This window comes from Stylophora pistillata, chromosome 3 (assembly GCF_964205215.1).
Source record: "Stylophora pistillata chromosome 3, jaStyPist1.2, whole genome shotgun sequence".
NCBI classification, from domain to species: domain Eukaryota; kingdom Metazoa; phylum Cnidaria; class Anthozoa; order Scleractinia; family Pocilloporidae; genus Stylophora; species Stylophora pistillata.
In genome coordinates this window covers 34,785,047-34,800,160 of record NC_142521.1, presented here as the reverse complement: position 1 = coordinate 34,800,160, position 15,114 = coordinate 34,785,047, and the positions used below count along the sequence as shown (strand labels likewise).

The following is a 15,114-nucleotide window of genomic DNA, read 5'->3' as shown; positions in this document are numbered from 1 at the left end:
ACCTTTTCTAAGTTACGGTTAAATCTTGAATTTGATAGATGAAGAGCCACTAAGCGCATGTGCTCCCAATAAGACCTTATTTTTATTCACTGAAACCCAATTTAGTTTGTTTAAATTTCATGTCTATAAAAACCCAGAAAAGTACGTGAATTAACAAAAAAAAAAAGTTCCCTAACTTCTCGGAAAAATTTTTTTTCCTGACTTGAAGTGAAATTCCCAGACTTCCTCACCTTGACGAATCTTTCTTTGACGAATCTTTTTTTCCCGACCATTTCCTGACCACTGTAGGTAAAATAAAATCTGTATCCAACTAAGTGGTCCATCCAGCCGAACTTGTATCCCAGTTTCCTCGGCATGACTCAAACTGACTAGAAGCAAAACCAAGGCCAACCCTCAAACGGAGCATAACAGTCGATGACAGCGGGCTCTCGTTTGATATAGCGGAACTCTTTTGACAGAAATTGTTTGTTTTTAAAATTTCATGACACAACCAGCCAGTGCTCATCGCTTGACACTCTGAGTTGTTGTGTGAAAATGAAAACTAGTGCCTACTGACTATCATGGGATATCTGGATTGATCCTTCAGCGTTTAGCCAAAATTTATCAATTATTCTGCTCAAGCTTGCCGAATTTGAGGTTATGATGATCTCATATTCGGCAAGTTGTTTGTTTTCTCGCGGACGTGTGAAAGAGTTTACGAATCATATTAGCAAATAAAAACGACCTAAATTTCCGTTACGCACGTTGAAATATTTCACTATAGAATCTATTGTCTTTCTCCTCGATGATCTGGGACTCACGTGTTCTATTGTAGTTCTGTTATATTTTTACTTGTAAGCTCTCGAGCAAAACGATTTTCTCCGCCATTGCTTCACAGGTCACCCAAACACCTTTTCTTTGACTTCGCTGACGAATTCATTGACCATATTTGTCGAAGTTAGGTTATGAGTTGAGAGCACGTAGGTTATTTAGTAAATAAACCCCTTATGGCGGCTGGTATGTCGGCTGATAATGTACGCGGCTGAGAGATTTTCCGAAAAATGAATATTTGGCCGAGAAGCGAAGCTTCGAGGGCAAATTTTGAGGACATTATCAGCCGACATACCAGCAAGCCAGAACGGGGTTTATTTATTTTATAACCCTCCCATTAATTTTCACAGTGCAATTAATCTGCGCGTAAACACAGTAAAAAAGCCAGTGCTGATCTGATGGCGAATGCGCGTGGCTGACGCAAGCAAGCAAATAAAAAAAAAAAACCAGTTTGGTTTCCTTCCCTGTAAATAGGAGAACGGAAAAGTTGAAACTCTTGTGTTGACTATGTTTCTTTTTCATGGAAAAAGTCGTAGGACAAATATCGACGCGAACGGGGGTTATTGCGTGATAACTGTCCTGTGATTTTGTAGCACGTGACGTAAAGTAACCAATAAAATCGCGCCAAGATTAATGGAAGGGTTATAAAAGCCCATAACATGGCTCAGTTCAGCCAATCAGATGGCTAGAAATTCAATAGCCGTGCTCCAGTTTTTTACCGATTGGTGTTAGTCAGATACTAAAGGATCAAACATCGAATATCCTTTGCCATTCACCTCCAAGTAGCTCGCTCGGGAATGCGCCCGAAGATATCATAATCGTTGCTGGAATAGATAAGTTAAAATTATATTTTTTGTGCTATATTATCCCACTGTTTTGATATATGCTTAAACAACTTTTTACCTCAGTGTCAGTGGATATTCTCCAAAACTTCGGTGAATAATTGTTTATTATAATCCATCAACTATTTCTGTTCGCGCAGTATTGTCGGGTCTAAACGAATCACACGACCAAATCAGCCCCGACTGCAACTGGGAATATTCGAGGATATACCTCGAGTGCTATTCCCCAAACCTGACGCTCACTTCGATAGTAAGTAAGTAAGTAAGTAACAACTTTATTTAAGTGTTACAGAAGAGGGGACATGTTTATTTTCCATAAAGTTGTACCAGAGAACACTGAAAAGTGAGTATCCCACGCAATAAACGGTATCAACCTGTTCGTAAACATTTTTCCTACAAGTTACGAGATATTTTGAGGATAATAACCACAATGGTGTCCATTTGGTGAGAAAATGTGCTCGCACATGTCGTATAACTGTCACTGGTCATTATCTGTTCCTCGAAGTTCACTGTTCACATCTCGAAACAGGGAATGTCCGAGGATGAGTATTAGTGCCGCATATTTCCCCCCCAAATAGTTGTTTTGTTTATCTGTAGTTTTAATAACACTGTTCATTTTGAATCAAATTATTTTCAGCTTTTGGTTGCCGAAGTCTAAATTTTTTGAAGCCGATTGGAAGTCTCGCTTTGCAGGATCACGTCATTAAAGAAATTAACTTAACCACGGAAATGGAGCTAAACGGTGATTGTAGACACCAGTGCCTTTAGGACAGCTCTTATGTGTCGGTGAACATCGGTCTATCGAAAAACGACAGCATGAGGATCTGCCAGCGTAGTGACTCTGACCACACCCAACATCCTGATGATCTCAAACCGAAAAAGTACTTTCTCTACTGGGCCACTACGGTATAAAATTACAGCTTTAATACATAAAGAATGATACATTAATCCTTAATTGAGAATAGTGAACGCATTTCCAGTCATTCATCAGCTTGACAGAGCGACGAAAAAGGCGAGTGACGTGCTATCAGCTCATTGGTGATATCAAACATACGTAAAATTGTCGCAATTTTACATATGTGTAGTTTCAACTTTTCTCAGGGCTGGAAATCCTTGTTGAAAACCGCAGTTTATACGATAAAATACTCTTCTATCCATTTTGATTTTACTAGACTATGCATCGCTCAAAATGTTTTTATATCTCTTTAGAATCCATGTTCTAGTAACCCCTGTCTCCATGGTGCAACCTGTTTTAGTGGATTTACAGATAAGAGATACATTTGCATGTGTCAAGCTGGTTACAAGGGAGAAAATTGCGAAAAAGGTAAATATCTTTTACGTGATGTTACATTGAAGACTAGCTTTCAGTATTTTACAGGACTCAAATAAGATGGGACTGAACGAGGTTGTCTGTTATGGGCCTCTTAGGCAGAATCCAGTCAGTCGACGAAACTACACAATTTCCTGAGATGACATATACTTATTTTCAATTTGGTAAGCTCTCAATTCTTTTTTATTGTTCAGATATAGATGAGTGTGCTAACTACGCCAACGACTGCCACGTACACGCCCTGTGTACTAACACTGACGGAAGTTAAACCTGCACCTGCAAATGTGCATACCGAGGTGATGGAAAAAATTGTACCGGTTAGTGCTGAATTTGGTAAAATTTAATTGGGACGGCTGTGACAACATGATATGTACTTTTTACTCGTGGATATGCCAAGCGAAGGAACCAGTATTATGGGGATATGTAAATTTCAAGGCGTACTCACGGCCTTAGGAGTCTGGGTAAAGCATGCATCTTAGAAAACATAGGCATGCTACGCATGCAAAAGTCAACAGTTTGGATGGGTGGGTTGAGATGGGACACTTTGAGTTACTGGTCTTTCGGTCTGGGGAAAGCATGCATCTTAAAAAACATAGACATGCTACGCATGCAAGAGTTAATATTTTGAATGGGTGGATATGCCAAGTTTTTAATTTTGTTAAAAAAAAAAGAGCATCAAATTTCAAACTTTCAAAAGACCGTTCCAATTAAATGAAATAAACTGAGACGCAAGTAATTTGTGGTCTGTCGTCACTGTTGTGTAAACGATTTAAGCAAAAGTTAATTGCAGTGGCGCCACTCCTTCTGTAGTCTTCCTCAAACTTTCCCTGTTGTTATGGTTTGATTCGTTTTAAGACAAAGGGGCTACTGTTGGTTATCCTCCGGGACCTTCTCATCGGATGGTTTAAATCGTACTCGGCAACTGTCGAGTGCAAGCAAGAATTTTTTCGGAGGAGAATCTTTTGCTTAAGGGTGATGGCTCGAACACTTCAGGAAAAAAAAAAAAAGAAGAAAACATACAAACGCATTTCACAGACAGAAAATATGCTTTTTTCCTTTACTCAACTCTCGAAGCATCACTTGAGCAAATTTCTTTGTGCTTGCTCATTTATTTTCATTTTCCCAAGAAGCATTGAATGTGGTAGCTGATATACAAGACGACAACTTTCCTTATTTCAGTTTTTAAGAGCGTGTCCACGAGAAAACCGGGCATAACCGATAAAGCTCAAATTACCGATTTGGCTCAAACTTGGCACAGATGCTAAGTATCATGAGTTAACAAATGTCTAAAAATAACAGGTCAAAATATATAATTTCCTAGGAGATTCAGGGTCCCCCTAAGAAAACCTCCTTTTCCTGCATTTTTTGCATAATTAATTAGCTAACTCCGTTTGCTGCTGTGACAAGTCGAAAAGCCATCAACAAATTCAATCAACTGGGTTATGTTATATATCTATCAGGGTTTAAGAAAATTGAGCTTTTTAATTTGTTCATTTCATTTCTTCCCTTACATCTCCTTTAAGTAAAGACGATTTTTTCTGGTTTTGACAAAGTCCAAAAATAAGGTATTTTTAGGCTCAATATCTCCGATGACCAACCACTTCTGATCATTATTCCTACATGGGCAGTGAAAGTCATCACTTAACTTCCAAAATCAGTAATAAAATTTTGGGGCAACTGATTTCATTACCCGTGCTGACGTGAAATTTACATCTAACTCCCACTTTTTAGTCTGTATCATCAAAATTCCGTAAACCACATTTTTGTTTTATTAACTTGAAATAGCTTGAGATTTACCAGAAACTTCTCATAGAGTAACGTTTTAACATGAACGAGGGGAGACTCTTTGCAATGTATATTTGGAGTTCATATATTTTGAACAGTGGTATTAGATACGTATGATGGACGATCCTGGCAGTAGAGAGCGCTATTTATGATAGCGAAAATCAACCTCTGCGATACTAGTGCAGCGCTCTACCAATTGAGCTAACAAGCCAACTGGGAACAGGCCGTTAAGTTGATTCGTAATAAACCCGTGCGCTAATATAGAGTTATCTTTATTCTGTTAAAAAAAAAAAAAACTCTAAAATAAACCTGTTTATATTTGGCATGCCATGTCCTTATAAGAATAAATTTGATCAACGCTGGGGACATGGAGGGTTGGCGAAAACAAAATTGTCGTGCAGATCTCCCTTGCTGCGCCTCTTTTTGTCTGACAACAACAGCAACCTCAAAAATTTTGTGGGAGTTATCAGTCCCTTCATTGCAATTTTCATTTCTTAGTCTCTTCAGCGCTTCCAAAATCGTGCAGCGACTTAAAAAAGCTCGATCCTACTGCAAAACTTGGATCATGCCTGATTGATCCTGACAGCGAAGGAGGATTGCCGCCATTTAATGTCACCTGTGACATGAGTGACAAGAACGGTGTTGGTGTGACCGTTATAAGTCACGACAGCGAGAGTCGGACATTGGTAGACGAATATGATGGAATGGGATCATATTCACGTGACATACACTACAAAGGAGCAAACATTTCTCAGCTGGTGAGCGTCGAGGACATTTCCAAGCACTGCGAGCAGTTCATAAAGAACGAGTGCTTTGGTTCTTCAATGAAAGATGCCTTTTGGTTCTCACGCTATTTTGAGAAAATGACCTACTGGAGCGGTGCAACACCCGGAAGTCATAAGTGCGCATGCGGAATGGACAACACATGCGCACAACCAAGTGGCTCAGCACACCGCCCAGTGTACTATAACTGTGATGTGAATGACAAAAAATGGCGTGAAGATAGTGGTTTCCTTACCAACAAGATTCATCTTCCAGTTATGCAGCTGAGGTTTGGAGATACAGGTTATTTTGTCCCAGGAAACTACGACGAGCAGGGCTACCATACCCTAGGAAAGTTTAAGTGTTACGGAATCGCCTGATTAGTCAATCAGCGATGTTCTTTCCGAAAACAACACTGCCCACTTTAACACATGTCTTATTAAATTTTGATTGATTTATTCTGTATTTAGTTATTCATTCATTTTGTGTGAAAAGATCTGATAAGGGGGGCTATGGCAATAGTGCAACGTTGTTATGATAAAGACAAGGCAAATCTCCGACAAAAAAGGCAAGTGACAAATTTGGTAATCATGAATCATGCTGTTGGCAATGATTCAAAGTATTACAACTCCGAGCCTCCAATCGAACGAACGAATGAATATATAATTGAATAAACTTATAAGTGATTCTTCTGTATTGCACGGCACATCCTCTGCTGCACATTAAAATCACTTAATCAGGCAAATAAGCACGCGCACAAGTCGAGAACATGGTATTGTTTTATTTCAAGCGATGGAGGAAGTAAACAGGTGCAATAGTCTTTTGTTCCTCTTCAATTTGAGAATTAAAAAAAATCTATTGGAGAGAAAAAAAGGGTTAAGAGCGTGCACGAAACTCGATGATGTACATTGTAACCACGAAAGCAACGACTCGAGTTGTTTTCAGTCGATTTCATTTGAAATTACGTCATTTTTACGCACTGATTTATGTATTTCATTATTCCATCGCTCAAGACTTTCTACCCATCAAGAATTTATTTCAAGTTTTGCTTTAAAAACGCTTGCTTCCAACAACCACAAAATGTACCGTGAATCGGTGAAATGTCGCTCGTGATATGTACCTGCACAGGCTTAAAAGAGGTGAGATTGGCCCATATCATATCTCTAAAGCAACAAGGTGACCTATCTAGTTCAATGTAGTTTTAAGAACAGACATTGGTAGAAAACATTCAAGGAAAGTTTAAAAAAATTTGTTCGATAACTTTTTCTTTTCTGATGAATCACCTTAAACAGTCCACCACTGATCTCCAGCTTAATTTTTACATATTCAGAACGATATGATGTAAATACGCTCCCAGAGTTCCGCATAGCGCGCTAACATAAATTTTTCTTAAATTATTCCTTTTGACGCGCGCGAAGGACTTCGACTTAAAGGAGGGACTGCTCGTAGTCTATATGGATGGTGTTGTGCCTACTTGTTTTACGGCTACGGTTTTGGAGATTAACTGATATACATTGCTGAGATTGAAAGAGCAATAACAAACTAGATAAATTTTAACATAGTCAAGCATTGGCTTAACAAATACATTGGACGAAAAAATGGATTTATTCATGTTTGCAAACCGAGCAAATGTATTGCAAATTTAGAGCAACATACTTGAACTGAATTTGCACTGGCGAGTAAAGTGGGTGCAAACTCGCACATTTGCTTGATTAGAATTTGTGAGCAAATGTTGCGTAAATGTACTGGTTTGCTAACTTTTGTTTACATTTGCGACTTATTTAAATCTATTACTCTCATATAGATTTGCTCAACTTTGCTTTCTTCGCAATGAAAGCAGTTTGGCTTTAACTGCAAATGCAAATAAACATGTGGCAAAAAGAGTTATTTGCAGTGATGTTGGATCTTATTTTCAAGACATGCAAATATGAAAATTTGCGCTAATTTTCCTCTTTTTTGCCATCAGAGCATAAGTAAAGTTACTCATATTTTGCTGCGGATCAAATGTTATCATCTCCATCATGTTTGTTGCCACAACAAATTGGTAACGTTCACACAACCATTCTAAGATACTTCATAAAAATAATGGCGTGAAAATCTATTTGGTCCTCGACTCTGAAAGTACAGGCTACGTTAGGGGTAGGCAACGAATAAATTCTACTGACGATGTCAGAGAAACATAATTATCGTAATTCCAATTAGAATGTATATGAAGACAGTTTTAAAAGTTTCGTCTCTTTTAGACTTTGCAGACGAAATTTTAGGCCATGAATTCCTGGCCAAAAAGTACCTTGTATTGCTTCCCAATAATGCTAGCTGGCTGCAAATCCTTTAGAAGATCAATTGTAAGTTTAAAGTGCTTTGACAACCTACAATCCAAAATTGTTTGATGGTTTTACTCCCTCGAAATGGGTATATTTTCAACTGAACTGGATTTCCTTGATACAGTGACGTTAACTCGTATAGTGATTTTTCTCACTGCTTTACCGCATGGTTGGGTCTTGAAACAATGATTTCTTTTGTTCAAGGGTTGGAAAAATTTGATGGAACATCAAAAGAAATTTGACATCAATGTTTGTGGACCAGATACATCACTATAAGTGATAAACCAGCTCTAGGAAATCACTCAGGTTTAATACACTCATGGGTGGACCCTTAATATATCAGGTTAAAAAGGAAACATTGGGTTACACAACAACTCAATATAATGACCCAACAAGAAGTTTAGGGAAAAATCCTCGCCAAAATGAATCACCAACCCCTTCCTCAAAGAGCAAAATAGTTGGATCCTTACTGTAATTACCCAGAAAAATGGGGCTACATTGCACTCAAGTGTGTCACATTAAGAGCAGCCCCTTTGCAACAGCTCAAGGAGCACTGCCAGTAAGTTTTTTTTTTTTTTGCAGCCTGTGTGTTGCCTCTAAGAAGACACTGGGTTACACCACCATTTGCTAGTGCCCAAATTACACAGTTCCTAAAAAATAGAAGTCACACCCATCAATACTGCTCCCAATAACAATAATAATTCATCAGTAAACTCCCAATAACTAAGTTTTTTAGTAAAATACACAGTCATTGCATTGATATTTATGGGAAATGCATGGAAACACAACCCCAAATAGAAAACAAAACAAAAAAAAAACAGGAGGTATTCTGGTACGACAAATTCTGCCCCTGAATGAAATAAACCACACACAAGACTGGCAGGGCTCACTCCCTACCAAAGCTATATAAATTTTTAATTCCACTATGCACTGACTTGTCTACAAGTCCCCACGACACTGCAATGCAATGTGCTTCCATAGGTATATGCTCCAATGAACTAGTAGTTTCAAGGTTTATCTACCTCAATTAACCTTGCAAACTATTCTGGTTTCTATGGTGCCCAGTAAGGGACATCAGATGAAAAACACTTTTTGTAACAGCAGTGCTACTTATTTATCTAGCACTGCCACTTATTTATCTGGCACTGCCACTTAATAAGTGGCAGTGTTACTTATTTATCTGGCACTGCCACTTAATAAGTGGCAGTGTTACTTATTTATCTGGCACTGCCACTTATTTATCTGGCACTGCTACATAATAAGTGGCAGTGCTACTTATTTATCTGGCACTGCCACTTATTTATCTGGCACCGCTACTTAATAAGTGGCAGTGCTACTTATTTTATCTGGGACTGCCACTTATTTATCTGTCACTGCCACTTAATAAGTGGCAGTGCTACTTATTTATCTGGCACTAGTTGTCACTTATTTATCCGGCACTGCTATTTAAATCATCCTTTGTAACCACATGGTAAAAAAACATGGCAGACAAGATGTATCTCCAGAAGAGAGCCACTGTTTTACTTCTATTGACCGTTTTTGTAAATTCTACGTACTGTATTAATTCTCGATACCTTCCGGTAGAATGTACTGCTGGGATGCAAGACAGAGAAGAACTTATCGAGAGATATTTTTATCTAAATTTCAATTACATCGAGATCATAGCTTTTCTGGCTCTTAGACATGGTATACTTTTGAGTTTAAGGCACTTAAAGAGAATCGAACGTCAACGATCATTAGGGAGGGGAGGTCGGCCTAGTGATGGCTGGGATGTCTTTGCAGCCATAGAACAAGAACTTAGCGGCTCTGGCAGCTCAATTGGTTATAGACAGATGCACCAGAGACTACAAATTGATTATCATCTACAGGTTGACAGAGAAACCGTTCGACATGTTTCGAAAGCCCTGGATCCAGATGGAGTGGAGACACCGTCAAGACGAAGATTACAGCGGCGAAAATATCGTTCCAAAGGTCCTGATTTTATATGGTATATAGATGGCTATGATAAACTCAAACCGTTTGGGTTGTGCATACATGGCGCAATTGATGGATACAACTGTCGCATTTTGTGGCTCCAGGTTTGCCCATGGATCATTGCAGATTTCTACCTATAATGCATCCGATTGCGTGAAAGAACCGCGACTATTGTTCGAGGAAATTGTGGTACCGTAAATGCATTTGTTGCCCGCATTCAGCAGCATCTGAGGGAAAGTCACAATGACTCTTTCGCAGATGAGAGAAGCTTCCTTTACGGGCGTTCCGTCTCTAACCAAAGAATAGAGGCCTGGTGGAGCTTTCTGTGGAAGACTGAAACTAATTGGTGGATAAATTTTTTCAAAGATTTAAGAGAGCAAGAAATATACTTAGATGATGATCCAGTGCAAGTTGAGTACTTAAAATTCGCTTTTATTCCGTTAATTCAAGACGAATTAGATCAGGTGACTATGCATTGGAACTTGCACAAGATTCGACCTAGTTCAAACGATGAGTCATCCTCAGGCCGACCGGACATTTTGTATTTTTTGCCTGAACTTTATCAAAATAGCAACCGAGGACAGCATGTAATTTTGGATGAAATAGAAAAAATTCAAGAGATGGTAAATCAGCATCCCAATAGATCTGATGAACGACGCACGGACTTTGCCAAACTGGCGAGGCTCATAATGGAAGATGAGAGGCTTAGTACACCAAGAACTGCTAATGAGGCCTTAGATCTTTATATACCATTAGCTTCGTCCATAAATGACCTTAGGTAAATCAAGTATTACTGATGTTAAATGAAAATCTATGTTCATGAAAGTAATTCTCAGGTGATAGCACTGTTCGGTTGAATCATGAGAGTTATTGTGTTGCCTTGATAATAAAGCAGATGCAACTAGACTGTGATTGCGTTCCTTTTGACCAATCAAAATCTGGATTTTGCAATCTGTAATTCGATTTTTCATTCCATTACAAACCAATCCAGTAAGTTTGCAATAATGCGTACAGATCAATGTTATATCAGACTGTTGTTCCAGCTAGCTCCAAAACCCAAACAATCTGGACTGTTTAAATCCAAAAAACTTTTGGTAAAAGGAATGCAAGCTGTAGCTTTGTAAGGTTTAAATAGGCTCAGAGACGGACAACTTAAGCCTCTTTTTTAAACAAATGAAGTCTTAAGTTGTGTGATAGCAAGCCTTAAAAATAATACCCTAGTTTTATCAACACGGTATATTTATGAGCTAAAACTATTAAAAACGGATCTTGGCAGCGGATGCCTTGGATGGAGTAGGAATTGGACTTCCAACAATACACACACAAGCAACCTCATTAATTTTTTACCTTTCATCATCTGTCATAATCTTTGATGGCATTGCTTTTGCTGTATCTGGTAAATAAATTTGTGTCTCCACAGCAAAACATATTTGGAGTGGATTTTTCATCGATTACTGTTTCATCACCGTCTTTAGTCACTGGACCAAATCCAAGGAATGACACTTCATTCTCATCCTCAAACAGTCTCACAGGTTCATCTTCTTGGTGGACAAAGAGTTTGATACGTTCAGCATTGGTGACAAAATGACTGGGATATAACACTTCTCCTTGGGAAGAAGTAGAAAGAGTGAAGTAGTTTGGAACATCAGAAAGGGAACCAACTCAGTCATAAACTTCAATCACCCTACTGGATTGGTGAAACTTCCTCTCAACATCTCCTCAGCTTGGGTGTTGAACATGTACTACAACCCTGCATTCTGTCTCATCAGGTTCAGGAGGTACCCTTGAGGCCCTGGCAGTAGTAAGAGTGTGGCTGGATATCACTGCGTGTTTAGACTGTGACTTGTTGTCAACTGTTGGTATGCATTGCCCGAGGGGAAAAAAAGAACAACAATACTTATATTAATTACTGCATCAAATTCTGACATGTAACGCATGCTGTAGTACTGTCAAATATAATGCATACTAGCAGCTTCAAAGTAATAATGAATAATCATAAATTGCAAATAAATTTGTTGCTTGTAAATGACCTTTTAATTCCTGGTTTGATTATGGAGAATAAAAACCAAATGGTATTCTGGAAGAGAATTTCCGAATGCAAACAACAACTGCATGTCAGCCTGTAAAATGATAACTCAGTTGCCACTTATGTAAGATCGCAAGCAAGAGAACACCTGTAATCTTTTTGTAGTCATAGCCATGATGAAAATGACTGGTAAAGAGTACTCCAAGAGTTTCTGTGCAATGCAACAGCTTATTGTTCTTCTTTGATGAGCAGACAGTGTATTGTTTAAAGTCAGAAGAACTGACAACCTTTTTGTGGACAATACTCTCCAGGACTCTGCACAGGACAGGTGACAGGGAGAAGGGCTGATTGGTACAAGCGATCTCGTGGTAACCATCACTGAGATAATTAAACACTTAGGTTTCCTTCAAGTCCTTTGGAAAGCACCTTGAATTCTGGGAATATAGTGGAACCCCATTAATATGCTCACTAGTGGACCAAAAAATTATAGCCTTATTAATGGGTGACCTCATCAACAAGGGTTATTTATAAGAAACTGTATGGCTGTTTTTCTGAGCCGCAAACAAAAAGTGACCATAATACTGAGGTGACTGTATTACTGAGGTGGCCGTGGGGCAGGGTTCCATTGCATTGTTACAAATGCCAGTGACGACTTTCCAAAATTAATATGCACAAGACAGGTCTAAAACGTCCAACAGACCTTATCATTGTTCCAGGGACTTGGTGGAGGGCATGCTATAGTGATGACTTGTTTCATTTTCTCAACAGAGACATGCATAAAAGCAAAGTATCCATTCACAATAAAACATACTGACAGACACCAAAATTCAACAGTGAAAATAAACATCATCAATTGTCGGCTTACTTGGACTTCTCCTTGGTAAGAAGGTATATCTTAAATCTTAACCCTGGGCATGTTGTATACTTCTTTATAAGTTTCTACAGAGAAGGTGGAGATCTCTTCCTCGCATATTTCATGTCCTTGAAAGTTTCCCAGATTCATTATCATGTATTCTGCTGTGCCAAGGTGGCTGATGCCATTTGGAAAGAAGGTTGCTGTAGCATGTTGTAAAATAGTAATGTATGTCGCAGATAGTGGTGGAAAAACTTCTCTAATTCCTCCTCCTTTAGACAAGCGCACCTGTTTGAAACGTCCCTCATCACTGAAGTAGTGTTGCCAACTGAGGTAAATCTTGGTGGTCTTTGCTGCATTGCTTGCACTATTATTAGGGGTTCTCTTTTTCTTGAGAGGTAATTTTTCTGTTTCACTTTTAGACCTCTTTCCAAAAAGTTTCCCATAGAGCTGATGCTTAAGGATTTCCTGCTCACTTCCACCCGAGCAGAGCTTGCTATGACAATATGCCGTCAGGGTAAGAATGTCCCTAAGAGCAAGACCAACATCTTTAAAGTGCCTATGACATGAAAACTTTTTTGGGCGTTTTTGATTGTGCAATATTACCTTAAGCAGCATGCAGTTTTATTGTCTTCAATTTAGTCTTTACCTACAAAATTTGACGATTTTTGAACGCAGTTTCCCTAAAAATGTTGCACGGCACTGGTACCGAATTAGACTTTGCGTGACGTCATGTTGGTTGCAAGCCTTATCATAGCAACACTGTTCATCTGACGCTGACTGGATGGCCCTGCCATCCATCTAAGGGAAAAGTGAGAGATTTAAAAAATTAAATAATGTTCATTAGAATTATTCTTCTTTCTCTAATTTTTGAAAGCTTCCTAACCATGTGACATCTTTCATGTATTTCAATTCTGTTTTCTAATGCAAAGTTACTGATCAGGGGAACTTTTCGCTATCTCCCTTAATAAGGGTCAAATCATTGGTCAATTGAAGGTCAATAATTTAAAACTTTAAAGAGATGAGCTTCAACATACCCTTTCTTCTTTTATCTTCTGCAAACATGGTCCAAACATCACACGGTCTCTCAAAAACTGGCATACCGAAAATGAGTACAGACGAACAAAAATGAAACCACTGAAAAACACTGCAAAATCTTAGCTTATGCCTTTAAATAAACAGAGTGACATTATTGATTGCTGTTCATTTGAATCTATTGTATTACATACTACAGTCCTAAAATATTTGTCACAAATGTGTGTATACAGTGTACACGCTACATTCATATACTATTGAAATTAAATAAAAATTTGAACTGCTGGTAAAGAAATACATCTAACGAAGATCATCGTACTTAATTATGCAATAGAGCAGTGCTGTATAAAAAAAGCCTAAAAAAGAAACACCGTTAAGTTTTGAGATACTCTCCTGGTTCTTGTTGGGCACAGTTTGAGGTACAAACGGTCCTATGCTTTACCTTTGACGTTTAAGCCATTTAAGTCTTAGTTTATAGATTTGCACGAGTGAAATTCGATGAACTGGGCATGCATGTTTTTAACTTAACATATAATATGTTGTTATGTGAAATGAGATGAGATTATTGCATGCATAATAAATCAAATGCTTGGGGTTTTTAATTTGTCTTTTAAACTCAACAGCAAGCTGATTAGATTTATCTATTACTGATTACCAGAAAGATGAGGAAAGAAACACTGCAAAGAGGAGGAGCAAAACAGTGTGTGAAGAACATTCAACTGGCTCTCCTCTTGTTCACTACACTTTTGTCACGAAACACTTTACGTTGCAAGTGTGGTCGGCCAGTCATGCTAACGCAAAATACCACACAATGATAAATTGTTATGCTAATGAATGATATAATAAATACATTTACCTCGTCCACTCCGAAATCCTGATCATCTGACTCGCCCGCCATTCTAATTTGACAAAGTACATGCCATCGAATCGGGTGGTTACAAAGCCACTTAGTAAGTAGCAGTGCCAGTTCTAAGTGGCAGTGCCAGATAAATAAGTGGCAGTGCCAGATAAATAAGTGGCAGTGCCAGATAAATAAGTGGCAGTGCTAGATAAATAAGTAGCACTGCCACTTATTAAGTAGCAGTGCCAGATAAATAGTGGCAGTGCCAGATAAATAAGTAGCACTGCCACTTATTAAGTGGCAGTGCCAGATAAATAAGTGGCAGTGCCAGATAAATAAGTAGCACTGCTTGTTACAAAAAGAGTTTTTCATCTGATGTCCCTTACTGAGTACCCGCATTACTGGGCACCGTAGATTTCCCATACTAGAAATTTCAATTTCAGGAAAGCCACAAATGAAACATTATACTCACTTCCGAACACCAGAGAAGCACTGACTGGCAAGATGTGCCATTTTGCCAGCTGCCAATTAA

General features: G+C 38.5%; 1 protein-coding gene and 1 pseudogene across 1 annotated transcript in view; both read left to right on the top strand.

Annotated features, from left to right (window-relative positions):
• The window catches only part of LOC148735802 (uncharacterized), a 208,900-nt gene extending 202,991 nt beyond the window's left edge, over positions 1–5,909 (top strand). The window contains exon 3 of the mRNA XM_088752999.1: positions 5,270–5,909. Coding sequence (XP_088609125.1) covers positions 5,270–5,909 — 640 coding nt within the window. The remainder of the gene's footprint in view (positions 1–5,269) is intronic.
• Positions 5,910–9,685: 3,776 nt separating this feature from the next.
• Positions 9,686–10,609, top strand: LOC148735801 (uncharacterized; annotated as a pseudogene).
• The last annotated feature ends 4,505 nt before the right edge of the window (positions 10,610–15,114 follow it).